Source organism: Apus apus, chromosome 2 (genome assembly GCF_020740795.1).
Source record: "Apus apus isolate bApuApu2 chromosome 2, bApuApu2.pri.cur, whole genome shotgun sequence".
In the NCBI taxonomy this organism is placed as follows: domain Eukaryota; kingdom Metazoa; phylum Chordata; class Aves; order Apodiformes; family Apodidae; genus Apus; species Apus apus.
In genome coordinates this window covers 953,280-971,545 of record NC_067283.1, presented here as the reverse complement: position 1 = coordinate 971,545, position 18,266 = coordinate 953,280, and the positions used below count along the sequence as shown (strand labels likewise).

Below are 18,266 nucleotides of genomic sequence, written 5' to 3'. Positions count from 1 at the left end.
TCCAGGCCCTGGAGATGGTGCTGAGGGACACGGGGCAGGGGTGGCCTGGGCAGGGCTGGGGGAATGGTTGGACGGGATGATCTTAAAGGGCTTTTCCACCCAAAACCATTCCACGATTTTAAGGTAACATCCAAACCAAACTGCAATCAGCAGACTGAGATGGGGCTGCAGCAAATGATCTTCATCGTTTGCTACTCCAGGAGCTGCTCAGTTATCTTGCTGCTAGGAAGGACTGGGCCTTGGTGAGATGCTGAACACTGACACCCTCCTGGCATCCCTGGAAGTGTCCAAGAGCAGGCTGGATGGGGCTTGGTCTAGTTGAGAATGTGCCTGCTCTCTGCAGGTGGCTTGGACTACGTGACCTTGAAAGGTCCCTTTTCCCACCCAAACCTTTCTGTGATTCTAAAGCACTCTGCTGAAATGTGCCTTCCTCACACTCTTGGATGGGAAGCTACCTGAGAAGTGCTACTGCAGCTTGACCCTAGAGCAAAGGAGGATGCTCAAACGTTACAAGCACTAGCCAAGAGTGAGCTTGGCCAGCTGCAGGCTGGTACCCTTCAGTCTGTGGGTGTTCTGTAGTGGTTCCCTTCATTTCCTGGGTGTTCTGTGGTGGTTCCCCTGATTGTGTGGGTGTTCCGTGGTGATTCCTTTTGTTTAGTGGTGGTCCCCTTCATTTTATGGGTGTTTGGTACTGGTTCCCTTCACTTTGTGGGTGTCCTGTGCTGATCTCCTTCATTATCTGCATGTATTGTGCTGGTTCCCTTCATTTCATGGATGTTGTGTGGTGGTTCCCTTTGTTTTGTGGTGGTTCCCTTTGTTTTGTGGGTGTTTGGTGCTGGTTCCCTTCATTTCATGGGTGTTATGTGGTGGTTCCCCTCATTTTGTGGGTGTCTTGTAGTGGTTCCCTTTGTTTGGTGGGTGTTTTGTGGCGGTTCCCCTCGTTTTGTGGGTATTCTGTGGTGGTTCCCTTCAGTTCATGGTGGTTCCCTCCACTCTGGGTGTTGGGTGGCAGTTCCCCTCGTTTTGCAGGGGATTTGTGTGGGTCCCCTCCATGCTGTGGGTGTCCCACAACCTTGAAGCAGAACTTACCTGTACAATGGGCGGGGTGGTCTGCGAGTAGGGGGAGGTGACACCGTACACGGTCTGACAGGTCTGTCCTTGGTAATATATGGCTGGTTGGGACTGGGCTGGTGAGTACTGCTGCTGGACAGCCACGGGCTGCTGGCTGGAATCCCACACCCCGTAGCTCTGGCTCTGCACTGGTCCCGTTGTGGCCACAGGTAGGACAGCCACGTTGGCTTCTTGATGGACCACGGTGTCGCTTTGTGCTACGTACTGTGGGGTGGTGACCTCCATGGTGGTTGCTACATGTTGGACTACTGGTACCGGCTGAGGAGGAGTGAGGGTTGATTCCACTGTGTGTCCAACCAAAGTCTGGGGGTGCTCGTAGGTGGCTGGTGAGCACATGGAGTCCATGGTGGGCGTGGGGAGCAGCACCTTGCCCGCGTTGGGGTTGCTGGGGTCTACGTAGGCTTGCATGGGGTAGCCAGGTGGGTAGCCAATGAAGCTGTGGTGGGGTGTGCCATAGCCCATGGAGTCGTAGGGCAAGGGGGATGTCATCCCCAGGTTTTGCAGTTGTTGTTGCTGCTTCTGGGCTTCCCGTTGGGCCACCTCCTGCTCGAACAGCTTCCTGCGCTCCTCCGTGGAGAGCTTGTTGCGGTCCTTAAGCCGGACCTTCTTCTTGGAAGATGCTGGTGTGTCATACCTGGGAGAGAGAGAGAAGGCTTTGTGAGACCTCAGAAACCTGCAGGCCCAGGGCTCCAGCAGCAAAAGGGTCACCACCAGTGGTGGCAGACCCGGGGGAGGGACCCAAAAGCCCAAGGGCAGCATCAGTTCCTAAGCACATTCATTTGTTTTCAGCTGCTTCACCAACCACAGCAAGGCACAGAGAGGAGAAACACCCACTGGTCCTGCCATCTCCCTGGAAGTGTTGAAGGGCAAGTTGGATGGGACTTGCAGCAACCTGGCTTAGCAGGAGGTGTCCCTGCCCATGGCAGGGGGTTGGAAGCAGATGATCTTTATGGCCCCTTCCAACCCAAACCAGTCTGGGACTCTGTGATGCATCAGCAAGGGGCCAGGGCAGAGGATGAGCTACATCCCACTGGATTTACCAACTTTGGGTCAACGATGGAGCTAATGAAGATGCAAAGATACAGTAGAGATAGTCTGGAGGACCTGCTAGGCAGCAGCCAGCTACCAGAGAGGGGAGACACAATCTCCAGGGCCAACAAGGAACCCGAGGAGAGGACAGAATAAGTAGGGTGAACCACAAACCCCTGCTGGAGACCCTTCACCACAGCTTCCCAAAGCAGAACCTATGAACTCTTTGTAAAGAGGTTCTCCCAACAGAAGGTGAAGCTCAGACCACAGCATCTCTGGCCCCAAAGACCAGGGCAGCTCACTGATGGGGACAGCACTCCATGCTTCTTCTTTAGGACCCTCCAGCACTGGCAGAGCTGCAGACATGACCCAGCAGAAGGGAACTGTCACCAGCCTGTTCCTGTCTGGAGTGACACTCTTGACCCAACCACAGATTCAGCTTAGAAAAAAATAAAGTGGAATAGGAGGGGTTTGGTTTTTTTACAAATAAGAATTCTCATCCCAGGATGAAGAGCAGCTGGAGGGATTTTTCCAAGGAGTTAATAAAGAAGGAAAAAACAAAGGAATGTTGAAAACCTCAGGACTTTGATCAACCCTCAGCCATGGAAAGTTTCAGCTCAAAGGTGGATATTTTGGGAAGTTACAAGTGTGGTAAAAACAGGGATTATAAGCAAAAGTGCTTTGCAGCCCTAATGGAAAGGATCCTACAGAGCAGGCAGGATGTCCTCTGTGTATTCTCTTCCTGTCCATGCCTTCCATTTGCACATGAAAAGCACACTGCTTCCAAGATATAGGCTGGAGATGATCCCTCACATTCCCAGAGTAGCTGCAAGGATCTGGGAACTCAAACCTTATTGAGGTGAAGAGTTTACAATCATAGAATCATAGACCAGTTGGGGTTGGAAGGGATCCTGAAGATCATCCAGATCCAGCCCCCGGCATGAGCAGGGACACCTCCCAGCAGCCCAGGCTGCTCCAAGCCCCATCCAACCTGCCCTTCAACACTGCCAGGGATGGGGCAGCCACAGCTTCCCTGGGCAACCTGGGCCAGGCTCTCCCCACCCTCACAGCACAGAATTTCTCCCTCACATCTCAGCTCCAGCTCCCTCTGCCAGCTGGAAACCCTTCCCCCTGCTCCCATCCCTCCCTGCCCTTGTCCCAAGCCCCTCCCCAGCTTTCCTGGAGCCCCTTCAGGCCCTGGAAGGTGCTCTCAGGTCTCCCTGGAGCCTTCTCTTCTCCAGGCTGAACACCCCAGCTCTCCCAGCCTGTCTCCAGAGCAGAGCTGCTCCAGCCCTCCCATCATCTCTGGGGCCTTCTCTGGACTCACTCCAGGAGCTCCATGTCCTTCCTGTGCTGGGGACCCCAGAGCTGGACAGAATTTCAGCAATTAAAGTCTTGCCTGGGGAGTTTACAGCAGAACCAGCCGGTGTGAAGGAACGGGAAGAAGAGAACCAAGGGTGATGCTCTGGTGTTTACTCTGCTCCTCTCTCCACTGATGTTACTATTTAAGCTTAATAAACCCTACACAAAACAAAGGGGAGCAGTGGGAGCACCCCCAGAGAAGGACACTGGCACCCCACTGAGCCCTGCTCACCAACAGGGATGAGGCAACAGGAGGGCAGAGCCAGAGCAGGCGTCCCCTCACTGGCAGAATTATTTGTTCTAATTAAAACAACCCAAAAAACCACCACTATTCATTCCTTCTTTCTTCCAACATCTCGACACGACCTCGAGGACATTTCCACCCTCCCACTGCCTCGTTACAGAATTACAGATTTCAGGCTGATTTTTTAATCCAGATGTTTCAAGCAGCTCCACAGGACAGAAGCTCCTCGCCTGGCTGACTCGCCACCAATTGTTCCCTAATTACTCCGTGGCTTTAGAGCCCATTTCAGAGGGACAACAGCAAAGTGGCTTCTCTAAAGGAAATTCCTTGGTGCTTTCACTGCCTTGAACATGATCCAAAGTCTCCCTGCAAGGCAAGATGAGGGATAATTTTCTTTCTCTTAATTAAGAAGTGGCTTTCGAGGGAGGAAAATGGGCATCTGGGAACCAGGAGCTGCTGATCCCTGCACTGCTGGACCAGCCCTGCCACCACTGTCACCTCCACTGCTCCTCAGTGCACTGGATCTGATTCTCATTTCACATCTGGAACAACAGGTAATCATTAAAGAGTTTCTCTTACTGCTTGTTCCTTGAACTAGCCAACTCACCAACAGAAAAGACACCTACATTTCAGTTATCCAGCTCTTCTCTGCAGTCTTGGTATCACAGAACCCTTCTGGTTGGGAAAGACCTTTAAGATCACAGAGTGCAACCCCTAACCCAGCCCTGCCAAGGCCACCCCTACCCCATGTCCCTCAGCACCACAACTACATGGTTTACAAACCCCTCCAGGGATGGGGACTACCCCCCTGCCCTGGGCAGCCTGGGCCAGGCCCTGACAACCCTTTCCAGGAAGAATTTGTTCCTAATCATAGAACCACAGAATCATGGAATGGTTTGGGTTGGAAGGGGCCTTAAGGATCATCCAGTCCCACCCCTGAATGGGCAGGGACACCTCCCAGCAGCCCAGGCTGCTCCAAGCCCCATCCAACCTGCCCTTCAGCACTGCCAGGGATGGGGCAGCCACAGCTTCTCTGGGCAACCTGGGCCAGGCTCTCCCCACCACAGAATTTCTTCCTGATCTCTCATCTCTATCTCCATCTCCCCTCCTGAAACTACTCCCCCTTGTCCTATCACTCCACCCCCTTGTTAAAAAGGAGTCACCATCTCAGGCCAGGCAACAGATCCCACCACACAGACGCGATTCCTCCGGGACAAAACGTCCTTCCCCATCCCCGGCTGTTTCCAAAGACCACCAGGACCATTTTTCCCAGCATTTTCCCCCAGGACTTCAGGAGATCCAACACTCCCAGCCCCGCAGTCAGATCCTCAGCCCTGCCACCAACTTGCCTGTCCTCTGGCCTCTTCGTTCCTCGCTCGTAGGCCGAGGATGGAGGGGACAGCGAGTCCCTCCGTCTCTTCTTCTCTTTACTCTGGCTCTGCTTCTCAGGATCCCTCTCCCTGCTCAGGATGGGGTTCTTCAGAGTAGGAGTCTGATCCCTGAGGCCAGCAGGCTCTCTCCCACGGTCAGCTGTGGGGGAAGAATGGGTTAAAAAGGAGAGCATTTTTCTAATTCGGTGTATTTCCTGCTCCCTCCTCTTGCCATTTCAGTAGGATCGATCATGGAGCGGTTTGGGTTGGAAGGGACCTTCAAGATCATCCAGTTCCAACCCCCCTGCATGGGCAGGGACACCTCCCACCAGCCCAGGTTGCCCCAAGCCCCATCCATCAGCCAACAGTCTCCACCCCACCAAGTTACAGGTTGCCCCATATCAACCTCAGGGCAACATTTCCCTTCACCCACTGCTGAGACATCTCCCCTCTTCACAGGAGCTCCTTTCCATGACCAGCAACACCAAAGTCAGAACATCCCTTGACATCCCAGACCAGGAAAAACAAAGCAGTTTCCTAGGAGGGGAACAATCCAAGAGAGAACGTTGAGTACCTACCACTGTTCTCCTTTTCTGCTTGACTCTTCTTGGGAATCCTGTAGACCTCCTGCAAAGCAAGACACAAGCACGGTCAGAGCTCCAGCCACTCACAGGAACCTCCCCCGATACCTACAGGGCTGCAAGGATCAGAACAGGGCACTAATCATTTAGCAGTTCGACCATAATGATAAAGAAACCCCCCCAAAAAAAGGGTCTCTGGAAGGAAAGTTCTTGGTTTAGGCAAATTCTTGAGGTGCTTTCTATATATTGTCTCTGACATTTCGTGTTGGATGAGTTCAGGTGGATTTCTGGGCCAAGTGTTAGAGGCAGAGGTGCAGGACCTGATGTCCTGTGAGCACCTGAACTCTGCCAGAAGAGTGAAAAAACCCATCTTTGGAACTCAACCAGCCACCCTCCAGGTGCAAAGCTGGGCTCTTCTACCCCTTGTTTTGTCAGCCTGATGTTCCCCCAGGGACAGATCCCAGCTGAATCTCACTTTGCTGGGGTGTCCAAGGCCACCAATCCCTGTCCTGGAAAACAAAGCTGAGCATGGGTATCAACGTGTCCTCAAACACCACCACGGTGACATGCCTGCCACCACCAGTGCCTGAAGACCTCCTGTTGTACCTGTCTTGATCTTAGGTAGCCCTGTGAGGACCAGGGAGAGGGATGTGAGGACCCTTATGGGACCCTTCCAACTTGAGATACTCGATGATTCTATGACTCCACAGTTTCTCCACACTGGAGAAACAGAGACCGTGTTGGTGACCATCATCTGCTCACCCATCTCCTAAGTTCCAATGGGCAAGATCCCTGGGGTTCTCCCCAGCACCCACCAGCGATGGGTTTTCTCCATTTGTTTTCTCTCTCTCACATTCACACCCCAAAAGATGTTCCTTCTCAGACACAGCACCGAGGAGCACACCCCAAAAACCATCTCGTGCTGTGTTCCCATCAACAGGAGAGAAGGTGTGATGAGGAGCCACTAAGCCATGAGATGATGGATGAACCTTCAGCCAGGAGAGCTCCAGGACAACAGAGTGGAGGGAAGAGCTAAGCTAGACCAGCCTCCCCAGCTCCTAAAATTATTTCTCCCATGAAATACCAGGAAATGCAAAGGAAAACAACTGCAAAACAGAGCCAGTGGGAACAGGAGGTGGCCAGGGGCCACCCTGAGTAAGTGAACCTGGCAAGCACAGCACTGCCCACTCCTGCCAGATGTTGCTTTAGGTTCATCACAACATTGAAGAGCAGCTGCCAAAGCTACAGAACTCAGCACAGATAACTGAGTCATAGAAAAGAATCATGGAATTGTTTTGGTTGGAAAAGAACTTTGAGATCATCCAGCCCAGCCATCACCCCAGCCCTGCCAAGGCCACCCCTGCCCCATGTCCCTCAGCACCATCTCCAGGGCTTGGAAACCCCTCCAGGGATGGGGACTCCCCCCTGCCCTGGGCAGCCTGGGCCAGGCCCTGACAACCCTTTCCAGGAGGGAATTGTTCCCCAGATCCAACCTCAGCCTCCCCTGGCACAACTTGAGGCCGGTTCCTCTTGTCCCATCCCTTGTTCCTGGGGAGCAGAGCCCGACCCCCCTGGCTCCAACCTCCTCTCAGGCAGCTGCAGAGCCAGCAGGTCTCCCCTCAGCCTCCTTGACTCCAGGCTGGACACCCCCAGCTCCCTCAGCTGCTCCTGCTCAGACTTGTGCTCTAACAAGTATAAGCTTCAGGATCACAGATGGTTGAACATGTAAGGGGCAAGAAAGCATCTGCCCTCCCTAAGTAGAGGAAAACATCTTCCCCCGAAAGACATGGCTGTGACCAGAGGGACAGGAGGCACTGGAGGGGGAAAATGAGTGAACCCATGGTAGGATCCATCCCATCAATTTGGATTTGCCCTAATGAAGGCCCAGACAGCTCAAAAGAGAAGCTAATAACGGAGCTTCATCTTCCTGGAGAGCAGCTGCAGATCCATCAAGGGGCTGCAGAGCCTCCAGCGTCGCTCCGGTGGAGACAGAGGCAGCAGAGTCTTTGATCCAGCAACAGAGGGAGGAATAATGTCAGCATTGCTCCACGAGAACCAGATGGTGGCCAGAGCAGCCCCGAGGCAGGGGGAACTCCAAAGAAGAGCCTGTTTTATTTTTGGAGATGGAAGCTGCTGGCTTTGAGCCTGCAGAGCTGCCGAACCCAGGCCACACGGTTCTCCACCTTCCAGAGCAACTTCTAATGAGTTGCACAGAAAATTAAACACAGCAGGAAAAGTGAGACGAGTCTGTCACAAAGAAAATCAGAACCAAACCAGGGGTTTAGAGTGTCCAGCTGCAGGACACAAACCCACCCCTGGCTTGGGAGAGGCAAGAGTTGCAGAAAGGTCTCCAGACTCAACGGACGCAGCAGCAGGGGAGCAAGATGGTGCCTCATGAAGGCCTCTCCAGGAATCTGTCCCTTCCCTGCCAGGATTTTGGATTTAATGGGACTAAACTGCAGTAGACCAATGGACACCAACCATGGGTGCAGGGAAACAGCAGCACAAGTGGGTAGAGGCTCATCTTGTGCTTGGGCCAACTCAAGCTCTGCTGGCAAAGGGGTGACGGGTCTTCTACACCAACCTCTGCCAACCCAGCTGCTCGCCTGTGCTTCCAAAGACCTGTCTCCCAGCTGGGGACCCGACACGTTTCTCCTGGGGCCACGGGGCTGAATCCCATGCCTGGAGGTGGAGCTGGGAAGCCACCTGCAGCTCTCTGGAGCTCACAGAGGTTGGCAGAAGTTGTGTGCTCCAAGCCAAGATGACCTGCAGACCACGCTGTCTCACCTAACCCCGAACCTCTGTCGGCTTGTTGAAGAAGCACCACACAACCAAAGCCATCCCTACCCGGCTGGCTCCACCAGCCTGGGCTGGATCTCCTCTTCCTTGCTCTCCTCCCTCCACCTCTCCCTTCTCATCAGCTTCCCACTGCAACCCCCCGTCCCTCCTGCACATGGAGGACAAGGGACAGAGAGCATAAAAGAACAAGACTAATGACACAACATCCCTGCTTGAAGGCCAAAAAAACCCACCACAAACAAGAGCCTGGCTGCTCCCCAGGGCCTATTGTCTCCACAAACTATTTCTTGCTCTAAGTTCTAACAAATGAGAAACCTCTTCATTCAAGTGTGCCCCAGCAAGAGCCAATCTCTTCAGGAGGGCTTGTCTGGGGACAGGACAGGCAGGAGCAGCTCCATGAGGCTGTCCTAGGAAGATCCATCAGATGTGATTTGAAAAGACTATCTCAGGGGAAGAGGGAAGCTCTGCTTGCCTGGGTCACCCAAGCTCTGCTGTGTCCATCCAGGCTGATAATTAAGGTCACAGAACAGGTGTTATCATTGGAAAAAAGAAAGTCCACCTCGGCCAAAGTTGGGGTAACACCTCAGCCTTGAAATTCAAGTCACTGCTCACGACTTGTGAAGCTACAAGTGCCCAAGTCAAACTTTCTAAACCCAAGACACTTGGCTCTTTCAAAAGGTTTTTTCTTAAAAGATCTTCTCCAACTCCTAAGGGCAAGATCCTCACAGCTGCAGCTCCCACATGCCCTCTCCCCAGAAGGTGAGGGTGTCCTCTGCCCATCCAGCGGTGGAGGAAGATGCCAAAAGCTCTATCCCACCTGCAGTAGAGCATGAGCATGGTGGGACATTCTGCAGCAGCCAGTGCTGCCATTCTGGTTGTGTCCATGTGGCATTGGTCAGAGGACACAGGCTCACTATGGGGCAGATTTCAGACTGGAACAGGTCCTCACAAGAAGCACATGGCTTGGATAGTGAAGCTGCAGGACCTCAAGGCCTTGCTTTGGTGTAAACACTGAGGAAACCCCAAGGGCCAGAAGACCCTGACAACACAAGGCTACTGAAGCACTTGCTCTGCTCTGCTTGAAGCCAACAGTGCCCTCAGAATCAGAATTGTCACCATTGGAAAAGACCTCTGAGATCACCATGTCCAACCATCAACCCCCACCCCAAAAAATATTTAAACAAAAGCCCACTAGGGCATGTCCTGAAGTGCCTCATCTACATGGTTTTTAAATCCCTCCAAGGATGGTGACTCCATCCCCTCCCTGAGCAGCTGTTCCAGTCCCCAACCACTCATGCAGCAAAGAAATTCTTCCTAATATCCAATCTAACCCTCCCCTGGCACAACTGGAGGCTGGTTCCTCTGCTCCTGTCATTGTTCACTTGGGAGAAGAAAGAGGCCAACACCCACCTCCCTGCAGACTCCTTTCAGGGAGTTGTAGAGGGCAATGAGGTCTCCCCTCAGCCTCCTTGGCTCCAGGCTGGACACCCCCAGCTCCCTCAGCTGCTCCTGCTCAGACTGGTGCTCCAGCCCCTTCCCCAGCTCCCTTGCCCTTCCCTGGACACGCTCCAGCCCCTCCATGTCCTTCTTGTCCTGAGGGGCCCAGCCCTGAGCCCAGGATTCCAGGTGCCCCCTCCCCAGGGCCCAGCCCAGGGGGATGATCCCTGCCCTGCTCCTGCTGGCCACCCCAGTGCTGACACAAGCCAGGATGCTGGTGGCCTTCTTGGCCACCTGGGCACACCCTGGCTCATCTCCAGCTGCTGTTGCCAACCCCCCAGTGTCCTTTTCCCCTGGGCACTTTCCAGCCCCTCTCCCCAAGCCTGGAGCACTGGGGGGTTGGTGTGACCCCAGTGCAGGACCTGGCAATTGGCCTGGTTGAACCTTTGACAATTGGCCTTGGCCCATGGATCCAGCCTGTCCAGGTCCCACTGCAGAGCCTCAACCCCTGAATCCAGCCTGTCCAGATCCCTCTGCAGAGCCTCAACCCCTGGATCCAGCCTGTCCAGATCCCTCTGCAGAGCCTCAACCCCTGGATCCAGCCTGTCCAGATCCCTCTGCAGAGCCTCAACCCCTGGATCCAGCCTGTCCAGATCCCGCTGCAGAGCCCTCCTACCCTCAAGCACATCAACACTCCCACCCAACGTGGTGTCATCTACAAACTTACTGATGAAACCCTCAATTCCTTCATCTAGATCATTGATAAAGATGTTGAACAAGACTGGCCCCAGAACTGAGCCCTGGGGTCACCACTGGGGACTGGCCACCAGCTGGACCCAGCCCCGTTCACTACAGCTCTCTGAGCCTGCCCATCCAGCCAGTGAACAACACACTTGTCTAGGCCATGATTCTCCAGCTTCTCCAGGAGAACACTGAGGGAGACAGTGCCAAAGGCTTTACCAAAGTCCAGGCAGGCAACATTCACAGCATTTCCCTTGTCCACTAGGCGGGTTACATGGTCAGAGAAAGAGATCAGGTCAAGCAGGACCTCCCTTTGATAAACCTGTGCTGGCTAAGCCCCTCTCCTGTCCCTCAGCCTTAGCTACTGAAGCCTAAGCCCTTGAAAGGACATTGAGAAAACCTTGTCATGCTTGTTCCTATGATGCCAAGAGGGAAGAGCATTGGTTCTGCTGCCACCATGCCATGTGTCACCTCCATCATGGGTCTGGCTGCTTGCATCAGTCCCCGGAGCCTTACCTGAGCGCAATCCTCCAGCCAGAGAGGGCTAATACACCTGGAAGAACCACGTTGAACCACCACCTGCACCCTTGCTAGGTGTCCACCACCCAACTTTTGCCACCCAGAGTGAGCTTTCAGCATGGGCAGAGGTAGGCACCACTTCCTTGGAGTGCAGGAAGGGTGGGCACCAGCCCAGGCTGAAAACTTACCCCGCTGGGGAGTGTGTGTGTGTTGTGCTGGGTATGTAGTGGTGGCCAACACTCCTTGGGATGAAGGAGTTGGAGGCTGCAAGGCCTGTAAGCCAAGGACCTACGAGTCCTGTGTATAGAGGTAGAGAAGAAAAGAGCTCACTTCATCCTTTCATGCCAGGAGTTGGGATTTTCCCGGAGCGACGTCCATTGCCGGCAATGGACGCACCAAAATAACGTCGGCATCAATGAGTTAACCACCTCTGTCCTCTTTCCACCTATCCCATTGCTCATGCATCATCATCATCATCATCATCCAGCTTCCCAACCATCTTCCCGCTTCTTCACCGTATGCACGCTATGTCCTCTCCCTTCTTCAGCACGGAGTTGAAAATGGAGTTGAGAAAAGGAGACCCATGGCCAGCTCCTTGCTGCCCTGAGAAGCTAGATGGAAATGGTTGAAATTACAAGGGGGGTCATCAGCAAGACTGGAGAGGACATAGCTTAAGTTATGAGGTTTCAGACCCTCCCGTCCCACCCAGCCAACACCTGCAGATGTTCCACCACTCAAAACCAGTTTTTTAAAAAGCTTGGAAGTGGTGGGAAAGGCACCCGGCTCTCATGCCACTGGGCTGCCTGCTTTTCCATCCCCCTTCCATCTAAAACATCACCCTGCCAGCTTAGTCTGAGACATCAGCCACCTCCAGGTTATCCTATGGTGGCATCTCAGCAGGTGAGAGTTGGACAGAAGTAGTTAACTCTTAGTGCCACGATAAAGTCCAGGACAGAACTCATCCCTGTGTCATAGTTTCCCCACAAAGCCTTTATGGAAGAGAAATGAGCTTCCACAAACCCATGGCATGACTCTGCTTTTCTGGGTGGGTTTTGCTGGGATTACTACAAAGCTCAGGCTTGTGAGATGGATCCCATCCCTACCACCAGACACACGCCCTGCATCGGGCCACCAGCGTCCTTGGGAAGACACAAGGTGAATTAAATGTACACAGAGAGGATGTGACTCCACATCTTCAGCAGGAATGGTGATGGGTCATGACTCCACAGCCTGACCGTGGGCTTCAGCAAAGGTCTCTAGATCCCCAAGGCTGAGCTCCTCCAAGCTGCAAAGGTCTCTAGATACCCAAGGCTGAACTCCTCCAATTTCCAAAAAAAGGGTCTCTAGATCCCCAAGGCTGAGCTCCTCCAAGCCCGAAAGAAAACACAAGCCATGGTGTTAAACTGACACTGTCAGATTAAATTTGGTCTTAAACCAGCGTTTTGGAGGAGAAACTCATGAAACTTCACATTCTTCATCAGTGCTTTTAACCATTTATTCTGTGCTGTTTCATGCTAAAACACCACAGCCCATGATCCTGGAAGAACACATCTGGTTGCAAACAAAAGGTGGACCTGGGTGATCCAATCCAAGTGTACCTCCAAAGCAGTGCAGGACTAAGACTGGGCTGAGCTTGCAGTTTAAATAATTCCAGGTATCCACAAAGGATGGACAAGGAGTTGGTTTCCATCTAACCATAAATTCAACCTGACAGGGAAGTTTCAATTAAGAAACTCCTGAGGCCACCACCAATTTTAAGAGTCTGCACATTGAAACCTAGTAGATGATGTAGCAAAGATCTGCTCGGTCAAGAGGGGCAGGGGACAAAAAAAATCAAGACATCAACTAATTTCTCTGTTGAAACATCTCTCATGTTCAGGAGGTCTCACCTCCTCTCACACTAACATTTCTGGCCCAAATGATTACGCTCAAACTCTGCAAATGTTCAGGAGCAGCTGGTCCTCCTGATGAAGGCAGCATTTCTCCTAAGACTTGGGTAAATTTCTAGGGACATTTTAGAAATGTTTATGTTTGGAGCTACAGTTGCTGAACGTACAAGCCAAGGCTCAGGGACTCATCGACTGTGTCTCCTCCATTTGCACATGGTGCTTCAGGAGGAACATCACCCAGTGCTTGATCAGTCTCCTGTCATCACTCATTCTCAAACTCGCTGGGTTACTAACTCTGTAGCTCTGTGCTGCACCCTAAAATGTACATTTGCTTAAAGACTACTTCAGATAATTAGAAGTGGATGGACACTTGATGAAGTAAAGGGCAGAAGACCTTCCACAACCTTTTCCACCAAGCCCACACCATACCAGAAGCACGACAGCACCTTCAATTCCTAGGTTCACAGACTGGTTTGGGTTGGAAAAGACCTTAAAGACAATCTAGTCTCACCCCCTGCCATGGGCAGGGACACCTCCCACCATTCCAGGCTGCTCCAAGCCCCATCCAACCTGCCCTTCAACACTGCCAGGGATGGGGCAGCCACAGCTTCCCTGAGCAACCTGGGCCAGGCTCTCCCCACCCTCACAGTGAAGAATTTCTTCATAGTATCTCATCTAAATCCTTTGCTGGATCCTCAGCAAATGCTGCTCTTACACTTATTAAAGTGTAAAAGCAACTTAGAGGCTCCCATCCCTTGTGCTCAAATCTCAGGAATATAATCCTAGAGAAGCAGCAGATGGGTGAGGAGCTCCCAAAGACCTAAAGAAACCCCAGGAAATGCCTGAAGAGCTGAGTGGTGAGTTACTGGAACATCATCCTATGTCCCATCAGAAAAAGCTGTTGGCTGAACAGCCAGTGGCCAAGCTGGCCACCCACACTGTTTGGGGACAAGGGCCTGAGTCTGGAGGACAGAAGATAGCCCATGGCCACCAAGCTCTTATTTTAAAGATGTGAACTGCTCAAAGGAGACCTTGCTGGGAGTGAAACCATGGGCAGCCACCTCCTCTAGCTGCCTTTAAAGGCTCAATTAACACCCCCAAGCCTGAACACTGACCTGATCTAAACACCAACTGCAAACACCCAGAGGTCAACCCAACACAACAACTATCCAGAGAACATCACAGGCCAACAGAGCAGTTTCTGGAGGCTCTACACATTGCAGATGAGAAGCAGGTGTTAACAGGACTGGAAACACTGAGGATTTGGTGATAACTGAACTTCGGAGCAGAACATTTCCATTTGTTTCAGTGTTGACAGACACTGGGCACTTCAAGCAAAGATGCTTGAGGTGTTACCAAGTAGCCTCTTCTTCTGATGGGTTGAGAAGAGAATCTCAATTCCTTAGAGCTGCCCTCCCTGTGAACCACCTAAAAAATAACTGGATGACTAAGGTGCCTCCAACTGGATTATCTGCTCCTTTCAACATGCAAAGCACCAACACCTGGAGATCTACTGGAAGTCAGGGACAAGGCAGTTAAGGACATACATAGAAAGCACCTGGAGAAGCCCTTTTGCTTGGAAAAGACATTCAAGAGTTGTCCAACATCTACCAACATGACAAGAACCGAGCCCCATTTGTACTGAACCACAAACAACTCTGCATGTTCCTCAGCAGGAGCAGAGGTGCTGCAGCTGCAGGTGGGTGCCTCTTACCTTGAGCTCCTTCCAGCTGTCCAGCAGCCTGGTGGCCAGGTCGCTCACATCCACTATTTTGTCCGTCTGTTCTTGGCTCCTCTCACTCTCCACGTCGGATACGCCTTCCTCTTCATCTTGAGATGGCGTTTCCATCGTGATGGGCTCCTCCAGCTTCGTGCTGCTGCTCTCTTTCACCTCAGCATCAGGCTCAGCCTCCAGCTCTGCAGCCTGGGGTTTGCTGCTCTCCACCGGCGTGTCAACGGCAGCTTTGATCTCCTGCTGCTGCTGCTGCTCCTCCGCCACCTCCATCGGGGCACTCTCCAGCTGGTCCAGGTCCTCTTTGCCCTCCTTCCCTTCCAGCTCGCTGGTTGTATCCGAGATGGCACTGTCCATGCTGTTCTCACTTATGATTTTCAGCCTTCGGAACACCAGCTTCTTGGGGGTGTCTGTGTCCCCTTCTGTGCTCTGCTTGGTGGAGAGGTCGGGGGTGTTGAGGGGTGTGTGGGCCCGCGAGGTGTTCTCGCTGGAGTAGCCGTCCCCCTCGCTGAGCTGGGGGACAGCAGTCTTGGTCTGAGCCCAGCGTTGAATGATGGGAAGAACTTTGCTCTCCTCCAGCATGTTCTTGGTAGGGATGGGCAGGAGCTCTAGTGTCTTCATGATCTAATTGGAAAGATAAAAAGAAGTCAGAGCATGAAGAGGTCTGAGAATCTACAGGTGTCTCCAGACTGGAACGCTCTCCTGTTCTCAAGGGAAGGTTTTAACTCTGGAATAGCAACATGATGGTGACAGGTCATGGGGCAGGGACAGCAGTGTCCCTTCTCACAGCTGAACCACAGTGGTGGACTTCTGCTGAGAGCAAATAAACCACGACTGGGTGGGAAAAAGTCAGTACAGGGGTTTAGTGATTAAATTAATTTAGCAATTAAACTAATTTAGCAATTCAATGGATTTCCAAGAGCTCAGACCCTTAGGGTTGGCCATGCCCATTCCTAGGACAATCCACTCCACAACACAGGAGTTAGACATGCTACAGGAAAGAAAACCTGGTGAGCAACATCAAGATGTCCCAGCAGTCAAAACAGAGGTGATTGACCCAAGGAAGTCTGCCTATGAACACCAGGAAAAGCTCTTTCCTTGCTTGACAGAGGTGCCCTGTGCTGCAGGAGACAGCTTTTGGAGATCAGCCCAAAAGCTTGTGCTGTGTCCAAGGGTTTTGTCCAAAGCCTGAGATGAAGATCAAGTTATCCAAAAAGATCTTCAAAATCCTTTCCTAAAACCTGCCCATGGGAACAGGGATCACAGGCACAGAAAGAAGCCCCAGATGTTCCACGAGCACAACCAGGATCCAGCAGGTGACGTCGGCCACTTCCCTCCCAAGAACCAGACCCCAAATCCCTGTTTCTGAAGGAGGGGAGAGCCAGACCCTTCTACAGGACTTTTTGTTTTCAACCTGTTTGCTTTCAAAAGTAGCCCTCCAGTGGAGTGAAGGCCAGAAGGTTGTTTTATGGCACTACCCTAACTTCTGCCATGGTCACCTGGCAGCCACCAGACCATGTCTCTTAGAACTATGGTTTTTGTTGTTGTTTTGTTTGGTTTTTTAAAGGGGGAAAAGAACACTTACTTGGATTTTAGAAGACTATCTCCAATCCACCAAACCCCACCAAGGCTGCCAGTGTGCTGTGACCTGATGCACTGAGAGTGGAGATGAAGCCACCACAACTCCAAAGATTCAGTCTCCCTCCTGAAGCTCATGGGGAGCAGCTCAGGGTGTGAGATCAAGGAGACTGAGTGCTTGAAACCCATCCCCAGGGGCAAGATGGAGTCTCACCTTAACCTGAGTGTTGGCTTCTCCAAAACCAGAGGTCAAAGAGGAGAGCTACCCAGCAGCTCTGCAAAGCCATGGGCACTCCCACCAGGGAGCAAGAGGTAGGGACCATGTGTACAGAAATTCAGGGCTGAGACTCCCTCGGAGAAAAGGCTTCAACATCTACCAAGTGGGATGGATCCCAACTACCCTGAAGAAGAAAACTCTGCAGTCCCAAAGGGGAACAGCTCAGCTCCCTCCTCAGAGCAGTGACTGCAACAGATTAACTCAGTCCCTGGAGATTTGGTCTCAGATCTTTCTGCAGCCTCGTGAGCAGCAACAGGGGGTGACACAGCATGGGGGGAGGGACGTTGACACAGGAGCTGTCAACCTCTTCTGCTGTGGCTCCAAGTGCTGAAAAGCCACATCACATCAGCAGGAGGGAAAACTGGAGCCTCTCACTGAACCTGACCTGCACACAAGGTGCAGAGGCCATCAGCAACAGCATGGGCACTGGGGAGGGGGCACCTGGAATCCTGGGCTCAGGGCTGGGCCCCTCAGGACAAGAAGGACATGGAGGGGCTGGAGCGTGTCCAGGGAAGGGCAAGGGAGCTGGGGAAGGGGCTGGAGCACCAGTCTGAGCAGGAGCAGCTGAGGGAGCTGGGGGTGTCCAGCCTGGAGCCAAGGAGGCTGAGGGGAGACCTGCTGGCTCTGCAGCTGCCTGAGAGGAGGTTGGAGCCAGGGGGGTCGGGCTCTGCTCCCCAGGAACAAGGGATGGGACAAGAGGAACCGGCCTCCAGTTGTGCCAGGGGAGGCTGAGGTTGGATCTGGGGAACAATTCCCTCCTGGCAAGGGTTGTCAGGGCCTGGCCCAGGCTGCCCAGGGCAGGGGGGGAGTCCCCATCCCTGGAGGGGTTTCCAAGCCCTGGAGATGGTGCTGAGGGACATGGGGCAGGGGTGGCCTGGGCAGGGCTGGGGGAACAGGTGGACTGAATGATCTTATAGGGCTTTCCCAACCAGAACAATGCCATGATCTATGATTCTAGCATGCTCTGCACAGCCCAAGGCAGATCAAACTCTACTCAAATCCCGCAAGATCTAAGGAATCCCCAGAGATCCCCCAGCCCAACAGCACTGAAGCTTTCCAGGTATTTACAGCCAGAACTTGGGTCTAAAGAAGGATGGATGAAGACCAGGTGGTGGAGACAGTGACCTTTCTGTTGGACACACTGCAGAGTGGACAGATCTGCTGTCCCTCTCCTGTTCAGAAACCAGGCTTGAAATGGAGCTGGGCTCCTTCCTCAAGGAGCTTCCAGACATCTTTCCACCTGCTGCCACGTGGGAACCAGGAACATTCCAGCTCCACCTCAGCCCCCGTGGCTCAGTCTGGAAGAAAGCAGCTCCAGCCTGAAGCTCCACGTGGCTCCTGGGGCTGCCTCAGGAAGCCAAGGAAAGCCTGAGGAGCAAAGTCCTTCCATAGAGCAAGGACTTCCCTTCAGGCAGAAGCTGGAGGCTGCAGGGACACCTGGGGCTGCTGAGCAGGAGCCCTGGGTGGGTGGGAGGAGAGTGGAGGGAAAGTGCAAGTGAGGTGAAGGAAAAGGGAAAAGTAAAGGTTGAGGTGAAGAGTCAAGAGGAAAAAGTAAAGTAAAAATCAGAGTAAAATCA

At 52.9% G+C, this 18,266-nt stretch overlaps 1 protein-coding gene across 2 annotated transcripts in view; it reads right to left on the bottom strand.

Annotated features, from left to right (window-relative positions):
- SETD2 (SET domain containing 2, histone lysine methyltransferase) overlaps positions 1 to 18,266 on the bottom strand; it is a 61,925-nt gene that overhangs the window by 10,312 nt on the left and 33,347 nt on the right. Inside the window, exons 12-15 of one of the 2 annotated variants that reach the window (XM_051610992.1) lie at positions 14,817 to 15,458; positions 5,715 to 5,763; positions 5,116 to 5,296; positions 1,090 to 1,765 (exon numbers count right to left, since the gene is read on the bottom strand). In XM_051610992.1, the coding sequence (XP_051466952.1) occupies positions 1,090 to 1,765; positions 5,116 to 5,296; positions 5,715 to 5,763; positions 14,817 to 15,458 (1,548 nt within the window). Of the gene's footprint in view, positions 1 to 1,089; positions 1,766 to 5,115; positions 5,297 to 5,714; positions 5,764 to 11,543; positions 11,825 to 14,816; positions 15,459 to 18,266 lie in introns of those variants that run through there. The other variant, XR_007888657.1, reaches the window with a different exon arrangement.